Consider the following 16,546-nt stretch of genomic DNA (forward strand, 5'->3'; position numbering starts at 1 on the left):
AAAACACACACAAGGTCTACAAAATCCATTTACTTTAAAAAGATTTTTTTTAAATCCTAAATTGACTGAGTTTCTCTGATGTCATGCTATTGATTTTGTACCCATTCAAGCCCTACAGTTCTTTTTAAAAAGGTTGACCTAAACCTGCTGCTGGAAGATTTCAGTACGTGTCAACCTGTTCCATCATCATCTTGCGGCTGTACTCATAGGCAAGGAACAGTGCACCATTGGCTGGGAATGCACGAATCAAAGTAGGCTTTAGTCCAGAATACAAGGCAAATACTCCTGCAAAATGAAACATGAACTGATTAGAAATGTGCACGTTAAACTTTTAAAAGACTAACCAGCAATAGTTCTGGTGCTCTACTCTCTAGAAGTCATGCAGAGGAACTTAAAATAATGATACTAAATAGAAGAATCAGGAAGCAGAGAGTAGAACTCATTGAGACAGGACATTGTTGAGGCCAACAACTCAAGATTCAAGAGGAGACTGGACATCTATATGGATAAATATCCAGAGTCGTCGTAATAAAATTTTGGAAGGGATATTAAACCTTGGGCTTCAGGCCGTCTAACTATTAGAGATTCGGAAAAGACCTAATGTGGGGGACAGCTGGCCCCACATCTTCCTGCTGCAGGATTCTAATACCTTTCTCTGAAGCATCTGGTGCTAGCCACTGTCAGATACACTATCCTGGACCTGAGGGACCTTGGATCTGATCCAGTACGGCAATTTCTACTTTCCTAGTCAACTGAGCATCTTTTATAAATGTATAAGTTACTGTTTCTTGTAAATTCTTCAAACATAGATAAATCAAATTTGTGGTGAATCTATTTCTAGTACCTGCTTGGAGTTTCAATGTTTAAATTACAAGTTAGCCATTGCAGGGCAGTAGGGTGCATTTACTCATCTGTCTTTAACAGGTAAGATACTACAGTAAGTTCTAAGTGATTGCCCTCTGAAGTACAACTGAGTGTAGTAGATGCATTAAGCCTGAATCTGTGAAATTAGTTTCTGTATTATTGTTAGCATCAAGATTTTTTAGTAGCATCATTTTGTGGGTCTCTAAAGGTGGCGATGGGAGAATTTCACAAGAATAGTAATTTGTGGTCTACAGAAAAGGAAGTAGCGTAATTAATTTCCCGTAACTTCTTAACAGACTAGGTTTCAGAATAGATTTTCCACACTGGAGTAAAAAGTTTTCACATATGAGCCTGCAGGTTCAGTTTGTATTGGACATGCTTACCTTCATTTCGCAAAATATTTGCAAATGTTCCCATGAAGCCTGCCTGTTTTCCAGACATGGAAAGAACCTGAATTCTAGATTTGACACAGTCCACAGGATAAACAGCAATCCACAAGCAGATGCCTCCAAAACCACCACTCACCATCAAAGGAATAGGCCCTAAAAACATGAAATAAGCTTTTATACACTGTGCAAACTACCCCCCAAATGTTATGGTGTTCTATTTTAGAGTAATGTGAAAACAAGGAATGCACAGAGTTTGAGGAGGTGGCAGTCTTTCTGTGTGATAAGCTTGCACTGTATCATAGGTATAAGATTAAATAAAGTGGTTGTGGATTTCTAAAGAGTCCAGCCTCCTACTTCCACGAGCACATTTAGAATAAGAGTTTAAAAATTTTACTACGTAGACAAACCTTCAACACAAAGTCTGGTTTAGGAAAGCAGGTTTCTTTAAAATATTTTGTAACATAGGGAAAGAGATACCTTTATGCTCTCTCACTTCCTTCTAAATTTAAATATTCTTAGTTCAGAAGTGCAACTCGCCTGCCAGGCCTTGAAGTTCACCCTGGAATGTATGGTTCAGGCCATGACAAGAAAAAAAAAAAAAAAGTGTCAGAATTTAATTAATACTTAAGACAAAATATCTCACTCCTGCTGCCATTGCTGGATTGGCTCTGCAGCGCTAGCATAAGTAAAAAGGTTGTCAAAATTTCTTGAGTAAAGCCAGCAGTTATGACTCTGAATATACACATGGGAGTGTCTATTGAGTGAGACAGCATTGTTACAAACCCAGTCAACTTTCAGAATGCAACCACATTTTGCTTTCATAATCAGATTTTTATGAAAATTTGATAACAATAGTAGCTAGAAAAAGCAGGCACTTTTAACTACTAAAAAGCAAACTACTGATGCCAAGTCCCTTCAAAGGCTGGTATCTTGCATTTTAATAGCCAGAGAGACCCAATGGTTTCCTATCTTCAATATCCCTCCTTGAAAGTGCATATGAAGTTAGAACATAAGAACGGCCATACTGGGTCAGACCAAAGGTCCAACTAGCTCAGTATCCTGTCCTCCGACAGTGGCCAATGTCAGGTGCCCCAGAGGGAATGAACAGAAGGGTAATCCTCAAGTGATCCATCCTCTGTCATCCATTCCTAGCTTCTGGCAAACAGAGGCTGAAACTTCAGAGCATGGAAAGAGCATTTGTCCAAAATAAGGAATGCAAGAGTTCCAAGAGTTTGTGTTCATACTGGAATGATACAGAATATTACATTTCACATTCTGCAATACTAACGTCTGAATCCTAAACAACCAGATAGCCCTTACATACTATAAATAGAACTGGCAGAACTGCCTATTATTGAGGTTGCCCAACATTTCCCATTATAAGACTCTGTTTTCAGTTGCTTATAATTTGCCAAACTGTTTGGGCTAAAGTTTTAAATACCCAGTGTCTACCTCAAGCTGATTTTTTTCTGGAAACCAAATGTAATGTTGCACAGACAATTCTACCATTTCCTAACTTTTGAGTGCTTGACTTTGCAACATTAATGTTCTTTTAATGCAGTGGTGGGTGTGTGGGTGTGTGTGTGAGAGAGAGAGAGAGAAACATCTGTGACGCACTGAACACCGTGCAAAGGGAAAGTTTCAAATCACTTAAAAGATGCACAACTAGTGAACAACTTTGTTGCAATAAACAGTTTGGTGGTGCATTGTGGAGTGTTGAACATTCAACAGTTTTTGCACAATTATCCTCTCCTGATCAGGTAACTCATACATCAGCTAAATAAGTGTACAAAAGCAAGATGATGCATGACAAATCTGAAAATGGTTGGCGTGAGCAGTTCTTTACCACCCATAAACAGGAATAGTGTTGGTTTTGCTCCCACATCGCTATTCTACAGGACCACAATTTTTTGCCTGCAGATATACAGCAAGTGCATAAGGTATAATTAGCATTGCAGGAGAGATTTTGAGAGTAGAAGTATGCTACTTTCTGTAGTGAGAGACTACCTTTTCCACATACCCACAAGCTGGCACATACCTAGTTGATCTTTTGGTCTCTCCGCTGCAAAAAATGTCCGACTCAGTTCATAGCCTCCAAAGAAGAAGAAATAACCTGGGACTTCCCGAAGTAAAGTGCTTGACAGACCATGGTAGAACCCGAGTGGGCCATCCTTTTGAATAACACTTTTCACTACTGACCAAACTGTACTGATAGAGGGGTTGAAACAATTAACGATACTTAGCACTTTACACATATTGATCTGCAACATCCTATGAGTAAGTACCTTAAACATTACCTCCATTTTACAGATGGGGAAATAGAGGCCAAATTTTGAATCAATTGCAAGGCAAGAATTAGAACTGAGGAATTCCTGGCTCCAATCATTTGTTTTTTCCACAGACCTCAGATAGGAGCAGGGATAGCAATTAAGGGTATGTCTTCGCTACAGGGTTAACCCAGGTGATTGGCACCCAAGTGTGAGCACCTGGGTTAGTCTAGCTCAGGTGTGAGCAGCCACACTACAAAGCCCTATCCTGGTTCTAGCATCCTCATGGTTCTTTATGCTGCAGTAAGCTGAGCTGCTCTGATTCTTTCCCAGTGAATTGTGGGAGAACTTGTCTGTTCTTCTGAGCACCACACAGGGAATTGTGGGAATGGAGTGGAGGACTACTGCCACTCAAGTGACTTAGCACATATCCTCATTGCAAAGTGAGCAGGTTACTAGCCTGAGTGAAAGCCTCACTTGGGTTTTAGCCTACAGCCCCAGATGAACCAGCTAGAAAGCACCACTAAACTCAGGTCAGGGGGCTGTTTGAGTGGACAGAGGGAGGGAGGGAAGGAGGTAGGGGAGTTAAGGGAAACACTTGAGTAACCGCCTACGTTAACTCTGCAGTGAAGACATACCCTAAGTTAGTATTCCCCAGGAATGTATTTTAACAGTCAGTAGCACACCCTTTGTGCAATTAATAGCACAGTACAAGCTAGACCGGGTTAAGGTTTCGCGTGCCGGTAATACATTTTAATGTTTTTAGAAGGTCTCTCTCTATAAGTCTATATATTATATAACTAAACTATTGTTGTATTGTAAAATAAACAAGGTTTTCAAAATGTTTAAGAAGCTTCATTTAAAATTAAATTAAAATGTTGATCTTACGCCGCCGGCCCGCTCAGCCCACTGCTGGTCTGGGGTTCTGTTCATCTAGGCCGGCAGCGGGCTGAGCAGGGCCTGCGGCCGGGACCCCGGCTGGCAAGGGTCCAGCAGCCAGAACCCCAGACCGGCAGCGGGCTGTGCAGAGCCGGTGGCTGGGACCCCAGACCGGCAGTGGGCTGAGTGGCTCTGCCCACATACAGTGGGTACCTACCTTCTCCCTGGTTCTGGCCCATTCTCTTCCTCTCTCTGCAATGAGCTGAGGGTGGGAGTGCACAGAGCACAGGGCTGGGGGTGAAGAGTCTGGCCAGGAGCTAGAATGAGGGAGGGTGCTCAGGGTTGGGGCAGGAGGTCTGGGTGTGGGGCACTTACCTGGGCAGCTCCCATTTGGTGCGAGGGGTGCAGGTGGGAATGTGGGGGGGGGGTGCAGGAGCTCCCGTTTGGTGCTCGGGGGGGGGATGTGGGGAGGTGCAAGAGTCAGGATGTGGGGGGTGCATGGGATGTGGGGGGGCTGGGCATGTGGGGGGGTGCAAGAGTCAGGGCAGAGGGTGGGGGGGCTGGGTATGTGTGGGGGTGCCAGAGTCAGGACTGGGGTCATGGGGGGGGGGATGAAGGAGACAAGCAGAGGGCTGGGTGTGTATGAGGGGGGTACAGGGCTCAGGACAGGGTCCTGGGGTGTGTGCTGGGCACAGGGTTCAGGGCACAGGCCTGGGGGGTGTGCGGGGCTCAGGGCAGAGGGCTGGGTGTGTGTGTGGGGGGGGGTCAGGGCAGGGGGCTGGAGGGGATATGCCCCTATTCCACCCCCCCTTCCCCAAGGCCCTGCCCCCACTTCTTCTCTTCCTCTGCCGGGAGCAGCGAGCACGCTGACTCTGCTCCTTCCCAACCCCCTCCCTCGCAAGGGCCATCAGCTGATCAGCCGGCAGGGACGGAGGGACGGAGAGGCAGGGACCCAGCACACTACAGGAAGAGGCAGGGGAGCCGGCAGGACCAAGCTTCTGCCCCCTGCCCCTTGTCCCCTGCCCCCGCGGAGGGGGGCGTGCGGAGGGCGGAGAAGAGTGGGCCGGGCCGGGCAGGATTTTTAATGGCACACTGCTGCCTGCCGGGACTCCGGCAGGCAGCAGCGTGCCATTAAAAATTGGCACGTCTGCCATAGGTTGCCAACCCCTGAGCTAGACCTTACGTGTGCTAGGATGGACTTTTAAAATAGGCATAACATCAACAGATTTCAGTGGTATTGAGCAAGTTACATACTTACTTGTGTCCTTGTATTATCTTTCCAGATAATTGCATTTCATGCATGGTCTGCAACCGACACTTCACCAGCTCTGTGGGACATAGGACCAAGGCAGCAAATGCAGAAGCAAAAGAGCCTGCAGCTGCATTCTGAAGATCACTGTAACAAAGAAACTACAGATGATACTTGGGCACTGCTCTTCAGTCACATGGTAGCCTACTGCAAGAGCACCCATCTATTTCCTGAAAGCTTTATCAAATAAAGAAAAACTGGACAGGAGTGCAAAAAAGGAAAAGCAATCATTTAAAAGAGGTGACCAACTTAACACCTAGCTCCAGCCATCTTCATATACAACTCAAATAAGTTCTTCTCCTTCAACAGCTATATAAATGTAAGTATACTATAATCTTTCCCATTTCTCTGACAAAAAAGCACAACCAATTAGATGAATCAAATAAAACCTGAAGTGAATTTTAGTAATTTCACATTCAAGACTGTATGGCTTCATTAACCCATGGTATCACAAGGCCACAGCTTCTTTACCAGTGCCTTTATAAAGATAACTGGCACCAACATGTCCTTGTGATCAACAAAGGATCATGCGCTCAGAGAACATCTCCTGCTCTAACAATTGTAGCACATGCAGTGGAATGGACATGTGCAACACAGCTCAAAGAACAGTAGTCACGGAAAGGTGAGTAACTGTTTTTTTGTTTAAAATTATGTCACTACAGAGCCTCAGACTTTGGTGTCGGCAAGTGGGAGTTCTGTGGTGGAGCAAAATGAGCAGGATGATCTAAGGCACTCTTCCCTCCTTCCAGAGTTTGGATGAGTGACATGGCAGAGAAATTGGGTACAATGTAAAGACCATGCCTGAGCTGCTCTGCTGAACCTCTAATGCGGTGCATTACAGAACTCACAGACAGGGTGTGGGCATGGGGGATAGACTTGGGATGGCTTTCAGCCACCTTTGTGTCCCTCCCAATCTTGGGATGCTCCCAGAGCTGGAGAATCCCCTGGAGTAACACAATCCCAGATTCCCAGCGGCCTGTAAATTACAGCAGCCTCCACAGGCTCTCTTGTCCCCAACATGCTCCCACACAAGGGCTTGCGATGGGGTCCTCTGAAGGCAATCTTACAACTGTCTTCCACAATCCCTGCACTGGGAGAAATCCTCCTGTCATTACAACTGTTGGATCTGGGGCCCTCTTATGCCGCTCTGGTCCTTTTACCTGGCATGAAGGTGCTGGAGTAGGGGTTTACCACCTCTTGTTTTCTGTGCATTACTGCAAGGATTTTATTTTGATCTTTAAAAATAGCAAAATCCTCACACATTCTTTAGAAATCTGAAAGTTCCATGTTTTCCCTGACACCAAATCCATCTGTCTCATGATGAGAAATTGTAATTTTGAAGCTATTTAAAAGGCTGGGACCTCTGTTCATTATATTTGGGATCTTCACAAATACGTTTAAGCACTGTGAAAGCCAGTGTCTTCATAATTTAGCTCATCTATGGCTTTTATTAGACACTCCATGAGCCGGTTGACTGAACACAACCGGAGCATTGGTTACTTTGTACTCTAACCAGGAATGGAAAAACATTTGATCCTAGGAAAGTGGGAGAGAGAGTATAATTTGACTATATTAATGTTGCTCTTATCTAGTGTATCTTAAATTATGTAGTAAGTGTCAGAGTGCTACCTAAGCAGAATTTTTCTGTTTTCTAAATATGCACTGATGCAATTTTTTCTGAATCTATGAAAAGAGCAGAAGTGCCTTAGGGCTAGTACTGAGCATTTTTAACATGCTACAAACATGTCTTTAAAACCAACAATGCTAGATTCAAGTAGTATTTATCATTTCATTTATTGTTAAGCTGGGAGTATATGGCGGAATTGAGAATTATTTAAGGAAGCAAGTTCACTGCAAAAGTTGAGCCAAAACTCTGTTTTCTGTTTAAATTCACTTCAATGAGAGATTTTTCTGGCTTTGGAGTACAGTGACTTAACCCCTAGTATCTTGATTTGGATACCACAGTCAGCCTATAGAATGAAAGGCTTCCAATTTTATCAGGGAATTTTAAATTTTAGCTTCCTTTGTACCTCTGTATTATGAGAGTCTTTAATTACATGCTATTTTCCCCCCAGAGGTTTCTGCCTCATTCAATGCACAGGATCACCCTGTTTTGGAGATGACTCCGGGCTGTCAAGTGATGGAGGCTATTTGATGTAGGACCCCTACTTCATTTGTTGCAGAAGTAGGAAGGTGTGTGGTTAATGAGCCAGGAGATTGCAAGAAGAGAATGGATGGTCTCATGGTTAAGGCAGTTCAGTATGACTCTGGAGAACTGGCTTCTATCCTTGGCTTTGTCACGGAGTTTGTATGTGTGATGCTGGGCAAGACACTTAAGTGGTCACTAGTTGTGTTCTCCTCATTTTCTGGGTCTGACCCAAGACCCTGGGGTCTGATTTCTAGAAGTGCTGAGCACTCTCAGCTGCAACAGAGGTCAAGAGGAGCTGAGCTCTGAATATTATAATGCTAGATACTTTGGGGGGGAAAAATCACATCCTAGGTGATTCAAATTGGGCACCCAAAACTAGATGATACTTTTGATCATACCTCTGTGCCTCAGCTCCCCACCAGTGACATGAGGATACTACCACCCTCTTGCCACACAGGGGTGTTGTGAAGATTAATTAAATAGTACGTGAGTGCTTTGATAACATTTTGGGGAGAGGACAATAGAAATGTCCGTGAGAACCTTCTGTCTTCAGAACAGAGTTTGCGTAGATGCAATAAATAAGGCAGGGGGCCATACATTGAACAGTGAGGATAAAACAAAATAATGAATAGCTGCTCATTCTGTGAGCATCATGGTTCCTGTGCACTGAATAAGGCAGGCATCCTAGGGGGCTGGGAAGTATGTAATCATGTAATTAAAGACGGTACCTCTGCTTTATGGTTCACAGGACCCAAATTAAGTCTGCACAGGCAACTTAAGTTTAGCAATTCCTAATTTTTGCATGATTGACTTTCTTTACATATCCAGTGTGGCTTTTACTATGGAAACCATAACTCAGTTTTCTGACTCTTGTGTAACTTCACCCTTGAAAAGATACATCATTAGGGTTTTTGTGGCTCTTGCAAGGCAAAGGTGATTTAATGGTCATAGCAGAAGAGTGGGAATCAGTAGATCTTCCTAGTGTTGGCTCTGCCACAGACTTCCTAGAGCAAGGGACTAGTAACTTCATCTCAGTTTTGTTATCTCAGAACAGGGACAATGCCTACCTCACACAGATGTTGCAAAGCTTAACGCATTAGTGTTTGGAAAGTGATCTGAGATCTTCAAAAGGGAGATGCTACAAGTCTGAAATAATGCAAAGTTATGCATTGTATCACTGTCAATAGCGAGGGCTAGCACAGCTCTAGCTATATTGAGGCAAAAATACCTAATACAGAGAAGTCCTCCTTAGTATATTTTACTAGCTACATACATAGGAATCAGAGACAATGAACCCAGTGTACAGGACCTTTCAATTAATGTTTCAGGTATTGTAAACAGTATATTAGGAAAGTTCAAGAAACAAATACATTGTATTTACATACATGTGCAAACATAAGGCACACTTGGAGGAAGAGTGAGTCTATTTTCTGTAAGTTGTAAGTTAGGGTAGCAAACAGATGAAATTGGGAGCACGTATGTCTAACTTTCAGTCTGCAGTTAATCATTCTTTAGTTTAAATCAAATATATATTTTAGGATCACAATTTAGCAAACATTTATCACTGAGGGAATTTGACACCTAGGTACTATGCTGATAGGGACATAGGAATACTTAAGACTAAAAATCCTTATCCCCTTCCATTCCTAACAAACTCCAAACAGACCTCTTTAGCACATGTACTTTCAACTGGAAAACACATTTTTCCTCTTGCTGCTGTGATATCCACACTATAACCATGTCTCAAAGCTAAACAGTGCTAATCTAGCCACACAGGCTAGATAAGCCCCATCACTTCATGTAAATTAAAGTGCCTTTGTGTGTAAAAACTACTTTTAAAAATTAACTTAAATTAGAAGCATAGAAGTTTATTTTGGGAAACTTAGACCACAAAATACCTGTGTAGGAGGGTATATAAACCTGATCAGAGGGTAAGAAAGCACAAGTTAACCTCAGTTCGTACTCTTCATGTTTCCCTCTTCAGTCCAAGAGAGAATGAGATGATTATGACTGCTGGAACACTAAAGCGGACAACCTCTTGAATTGTACATCTGGGGACAGAGTAAACTTGGTTGATGGCCCTCAAGTCTGGAATTCAATCCCTTCACATTGATCCAACAAAAAATTTGCTGATCTGCAGGGCATGCTGCAAGGCCTCTGTTTAACCAGGCTTTTTCCAAGGGGCTGTCTAATGGAGTTTGTTTGGCAAGGCAGAGGTGTGCGTTATTTGGATTACATTAGTTAACGTGGTCTTTAACAATGTATTATGATTGGGCTGTAAATGCAACTAGATAATAGTAATAGGGGCATCTTATAAATGTAAAAAAAGAGCAAAATTCAAGGAGATGTCTGGCTGGTGAGAGTTTGAACCTGTACAATTTTTTGTTATCACTGTACTGCTCAGTACTAAAATCTCACTCTTTACCCCTCAAAAAAAAAACCAGCCACAACCAGTAAAGTTAATAGTACCATTCTGTATTTAGTACAACACCCCAGGGAATAAAAGCTGATTGACAAATGCACTTTGATGTTGGAGGCACTTGGCTTTGGTATCATTATGTGCTCTAGTCACCTGTCCCATCAGATATTGCATATTCATCTATTCTCCAATTAACCCATAATTTCTTCATAGTTAGTGTGTTCTCTTTAGTGATTTCAAAATCCAATCTGACTAGTTATATACTAAACTGATGCCGACTATCACCAAGAGAAAACTGACCTGGTGTTCAGAGGAGATGAGATATGGGGCAAGACTAGAATATTTAAATACACTACATCAGTAGGGGCTAAAAAGAAATAAGTTTCCTTCACCTTCTCATTCTGGTAATTGTAAGTATATACAGATGGAATGCAGCTAATAAAATTTGTCTTTAACTGCCTGAAGCTAAGCATGTTCTCATATCCTTAAACCAAAGTTTGATCCACAAGTGTCTGGGTTCATTTCCTAAAACCTGACAGGAAAGAAAGGTACCATTTACCCACACACTGATTTTTCATGTTTTACTTTCAATAACTTGTAAGTATTAAAGGGGAGACAGTTTTCAGAATCACAACCAAGAGCTCCCCCCACCTCTTTTTGATGGCAAATTAGTGAAGCCGGAACACTGAGTTACAGCGAATAAGTGAATGCTATTCAGCATAATCATTGCTCTGGAGGGAAGGATAGTTGGGACAGTGCTAAGTCATCTCACAAACCACCCGAACCATCATTGATATCCATCCATGGAGCAGTGCACGGACGATGAAGATGCAGCCTCTCTTAGTGATGCATGAGTTACAGCTGCCAATGCTCCAGTAGTTTCAGCCCCTTTCCTTCACAAATACTACAGCATGGGATTTAAGAAAGATGCTTACGGAATTCTCTTCTCCCTCCCAAAACATTTGAAAGAACCAACACATTTCTCACAATCTGGGTTTTTTGGCAATGGACACTACCCCATACAGACCAGCCATCTGTTCTTACGAAAAATATACCACAATTGCTGAGACAAGGTCTTGTGTAATAAAGTTAGCACTTGCACAGTGACAAAATGGTACCCCGTAAAATGGCAAAGAGACTGCACTTCATTTTAAAATACAGCACATTTGTATTTACTCGTGACTGCTAGTTGTACAATATTCTGGAGATTACAAATTTCTGTTACTAACCTCAGTTTTGCTTTCCTGTCTAATCCAACAACTCCCCTCACAATCTGCTGGCAAAACCCATAGCACATGAACAGGACTGAGTTTTCTGCTATGTTGGCTACAAGTGCTGGAGTGGTCCCTTTATAGAAGCCTCGCAATCCAACTTGTTTATATGTCTTCACAATACATTCAATGAGTCCTTTATACATGCTGGGAAATGTCTGCATCTTCACCTTAGCTGTATCAAAGGGCTGGCCGGTTAGCACACATGCAGTCCCACCTGAGGAAATAGAGTATCAACATTTAACAGCCCCTTACTGATCATGTGAGAGAATATGCAACATAATGAAGAAAGCCTGTTTTGTGCGAAACACAAAACATGCAATATGCAGAGAGGGACAAATTCACCACTGGCATAATTAGGCCCAACTCAATCAACGTTGGTGACACCAATGACATTGGCTCTTGCAACCCTTTTTTTTTTTAAGTTACAGAAGTACCAAATGAAAAAAGATCAATGCTTGATTTAGAACATTTAGACACTCGTTCATAACACAAGGCCATCAATTCATATATTGAATAGATGGTGAAATAAGAGTTACCAGTGGAATTAACATTCTGTGTGTGTTAGGCAGTCACCTCATCAGATGAAGGATGAGTAGATCTGAATGATGTGAAGAGATTGTGCAAGAAACTAAAGAAGCTGAATGTGTGAATCCAGCACCTTTAGTTGTTTTTGAGGCAGGGAGAAGGTACATTTTGTTTTGAAGGGGTGATTCTCATTAGTACTCAAACTCTGAGTGGAGCCAGTTTGTATTATACTGCTGCTGCTCCTCCTGTGTCAGAGGGTGAGCCAGAGGAACTCCAATCTGAGCTCCCACACTGCTTCATTTTCCTCCCAGGTCAGGTGATTGCAGGCTACACAGCTAACCAGGCTTGGAAGCAGGATATGACACTTCCTGCACTCACTAGGGGAGGGAGTAACTAAGGACAGTAGAAGCTGGCTGGGGCAGATGTGGCTCCCTGTTGAGAGAGCTGGGGCAGGTGCCTGTGATGGGCTCTGTTGAAGCCCCTTGAGGCAGTCTAGGGTGAGGGTGGGGAAAGAGCAGTGAAGAGTCTGGAGAGAAACCGGGGGTGGCTCCTCACTGAGAGGGAGCCAGGAATGTTGTCTGGAAGTAGCTTGGCTGATGACTGCTGGAAGAGGCCAGAGAGAAGGCTTCCCTGGAGAGAAGTGAATATAGGAAATGGCATTAGGAATCTGAAGCCGAGGAACTGTGAGTTGAGAATGGATGGCTGGTACAGGGTCCCAGGGCTAGAGCCCAGAGTTGGAGGTGGTGTAGGAACTCCTGTGACCAAGGGGCAATGAATTTGTGAGCCCTCAGATAAGGGGCAGAGGCCCAAGTTAATTCCCTCTTGAGCAAGGGCTGAAAGACTTTAGAAAACCCTTGCCAACTAATGGCAACTAGGAAAACCCTGCTTACCAACAGGAAAGACCTAGACGCCAAGGATAGCTTGGGCCCTGGTATAAGGGGAGAAGAAGTCCTATTCAACCAAGGAGAAGGACTTGTGTGTCACACACCTCCTACACAGGACTGTGGCCTACTGAAGGTAAAAGTACTTTTTTACTTTTGTTTAGAATTTATTTACCCCAGAAGAAAAGGACTCGTTTTGGCCAGAGGGCCAAGTTACCCCAGCAGCCAAGCAAGACATCTCCAGAAAAATCTGAAGCATGGCCACACACTTAACAAGGGACTGGATAATTGGATCCCTACAACATCTTCTGTTAATTGGTTTGCTAGCCTAGTACACTGTAAAGTCAGCTTCTGTTGAATGGCAGAGATCCAGCTGAACACAGCAGGAACCACCATAAAACAAGAGCGAGGCATACATAGTGAGCTTGCAGCAAGAGGGAGAAAACAAAGGAGATCTTTAAAAACGCTAGAAGATGAGGAAGGAAAGGAAGATTAACAGCAGCCTATTAGAACAAAGGAGGAGGATTATAAAGCTAATCAAGTAAGCAAAGCAAGAGCAATCTCTTTATAAAGGATTTTAAGTATCAAAGTGATTGAGAAGTTTAAAGGCTTTCGCTTCTTCATCCTGTTTGAAGTTAATATTTGAGTTGCAACCAAAAGAGGAAATTGAGCAAAGAACTATAATCTACCTTTAAACCTGCTTACCTGTTTACTGACAGAAAACAGGCAGATTTCCCTGAATAGTGGATGTAATTTGGGGGGAGGAAGGGGAGATGGGGGAGAAATGCCATCAGCTTTGGCACATCTCTTTAAATGAAAGCTAGGTTTCCTAGCCCTCATGATAGCCAAGATGGCACTGTATTAGCTTTCATTCACAAAGTTATCTTCCCAAGTCTGAAGACTGACTGCTCTGATGCTGACTAGAGGTGTTAGTTTTTGCGCTGCTGCTGTTTCGACCCTGTGAGCATCAGTGAAGCGGACCAAAAAAACAAAAACAAAAGTGATTTCACTGTACTATTGTTTGGGACAGCGGCAGATCTTGCTTGTGAATCGCTACAATAAGGACCCAAAAGCAAGGTAGAAGAAATAGCAGAAATAGGCTGCTCTAGGGGATGAGGTAACAGGGGAAATAAATAGAAGGCTCCCTCTCAGCCAAAATGGGCCTTTGTGTGGAAACATTCACATTTGTCACATACCGAATAGCCACAGGCCAATATAAAACAAGTATACCTGGGCAGAGTCAAGTAGCCTGGTAGAAACTCCAGCAACCTTCTTATAGAGGTGTTATCCCTGGATAATGGTAGCTGCACCCCCTCTTCCCTCCACATGCTACCACCTTTCATACTGACCTCTGGATTTAGACCCTGGATCACAGGTGTCTTGTAACATTTGAGTCATGGCTAATACTCTTGGATCCATGGCACAAATACAGGGAACATTCCTCGAATACTGACTCTGTATCTGCACAGCACCTAAACACCCACGGTGGGCCCATGCCAGCCGACTTGGACTGTGGGGCTGTTTAATTACTGTGTCGACTTCTGGGCTCAGGCTGGAGCTCAAGGCTAGCCGGGTTTTTTTCTTTGCTGTGTAGACATACCCTGAAGTAGCTGTATTATAATATGCAAGAGATGTGATTAGATGGCTAATGTGATGAATTTGTTGTTAGTAGAGCACCAGCAGCAGTGTTAGGCACTGTACATAGATATGTATTTTCCATCCTCTTTGTAGAACAACTTAAAGTTAATTTATTTCTCCTGATGTTTCATCCTTACCAACCATATTTTAGGTGATATGAGAAACTGATATTTTCATTTGTGGCTAAGTGGAAGAACAACTTGAGTGAACTGCTGACCTTATGTTACATTATTCAGAATACCATAATGTTTCCTCATCTTCCAAAGAGACTTTCTGAATGTTGATTAAAGAGATAACCCTTTAGATAGCTTTCTGCCCCTTTCAATTAGAGAGAGTTTCTAGGACTGAAGCATTATCTCAATCACTTTGCTTGAACATGGTGTTTGCCTTTATTGCAAAACTTTACTTGTGACTGACATTTTGAAACTCATGTGAGCATGAAAATACACATTAGATGTACTCAGACCTACTCTTAGAAAATCATTAGTCTGAAAGAAGTTACATATTTACTTGTTGGCATTGGTTTCAGTGGAGTGATATTAACCTATCAGATGTTTGCAACACTGGGCTAGGTCAATTAGTTCCCTCCTTCATCTCAACATTTTTCTTCAAATGTGGAAGATGTGCCTCTTGTACAGATTTTCAATTATTAACAGTGCCAATATGACAAATCACCATCATTGCTAAATGACTGCTGATTGCTAAATCAGATTAATGTCTTTACACTTGTGAGGAGACTTACTTTAAGAGCACAAGCTTGTTTGTATCAGATTCTATTTTCAAAGTGTCTGAGAGTTCTCTCCAGTATTACCTGCTGCACCTGCTGTGAGGTCGATGGCAGCTTGAATGGCGGGATTTGTCCTCATGTTTCACGCTTGCTTATTGGTTGCTATGGAATAAGAAATCTCCAATGACAGGTAAGGTGTCGTGATATGTATGCCTAACATGGAAAAGAAAAAAAACATTAGAACTACAGTTAACCTGCATATTTCAGCTAAACTACTTTCTGCAGACCACCCATTATGCCCATATAGCCACTTCTATTCATCTTCTCTTAAATCAAGAGTTCTATGGCAGAGAAAGGATGGTCCAATGGTTAGGGCCATAGCCTGGTACTTGGAAACCCAGGTTCAATTCCCTGCTCTACCAAAGATTTCCTGCGTGACCTTGGGCACATTACCTAGTCCCTCTGTGCCTCACTTCCCCATTTTACAAATGGGAAGAATAGTACCTTTCTACTTCAGAGGGATGCATTAAGATAACTGCACTAAAGATTGTGAAGAGCTCAGGTACTAGAGTGGATGCCATATAAATACCTCAGACAGATATCAGTATCACAAAGGATGACAGGAATACGTAGGAAATATCTGGAAAGAGGTTTGGTTGTCTTGTGTTCCCAATACAAGTCTTTTTAATGGAAGCCGCAGATTTAATTTACAGGATGCTGCCCAATGTGGATTTTATTTGGTTGTGTGTCTCAGGAAAGTGGTTGGCACAATAAATACCCTACAAGGGCAACGTTTTCAAATAAAACACCCCTCATTAAAATAAATCTGCAGATCAATTCAAAGGCTATTTCAGGAGGGGAAAGGATTCATTTTGGGCAACAGAACCAAGTTAGAAAACGAAATATTAAAGACTTAAACGAGTTTGAAATTCAAAGATCTACATCCAGGGGTAGCGATACTGCCAGCCATATATTCAGCATGGTACTTTTAAAAAATGAGATACAAGGAGAGTGAGCAGTTGTACTAGCAGAGTATTCCCTTCCTTACATTAATTTTTATTTTTTTCAAGTAAAGGGGAGATCTACAGAAGAATTAAAACACTCCTAATATGTACTGTATAAATATTTCATCCAAAGTGTTTTGGGGGCTAGCTGATAAAGAAATGGAGGGGGAAAGCAACTCAACATGCAGGGAGGGATAAATTCGGACAAGGGAGTGTAAGAA

The 16,546-nt window shown here is 42.6% G+C and overlaps 1 protein-coding gene across 1 annotated transcript; it reads right to left on the bottom strand.

Moving 5' to 3' along the window:
• Window positions 1–127: 127 nt before the first annotated feature.
• SLC25A15 (solute carrier family 25 member 15) lies at window positions 128–15,496 on the bottom strand. The gene is made up of 6 exons (XM_065423164.1): window positions 15,406–15,496; window positions 11,506–11,764; window positions 5,658–5,795; window positions 3,292–3,461; window positions 1,248–1,406; window positions 128–285 (listed from the first exon to the last, which is right to left on the bottom strand). Exons 1-6 carry the CDS (start codon window positions 15,458–15,460, stop codon window positions 161–163), a joined length of 906 nt encoding a protein of 301 aa, XP_065279236.1. The 5' UTR covers window positions 15,461–15,496; the 3' UTR covers window positions 128–160.
• Between the last annotated feature and the right edge of the window lie 1,050 nt (window positions 15,497–16,546).

The sequence above is a fragment of the Emys orbicularis genome, chromosome 1, assembly GCF_028017835.1.
Source record: "Emys orbicularis isolate rEmyOrb1 chromosome 1, rEmyOrb1.hap1, whole genome shotgun sequence".
NCBI lineage: Eukaryota > Metazoa > Chordata > Testudines > Emydidae > Emys > Emys orbicularis.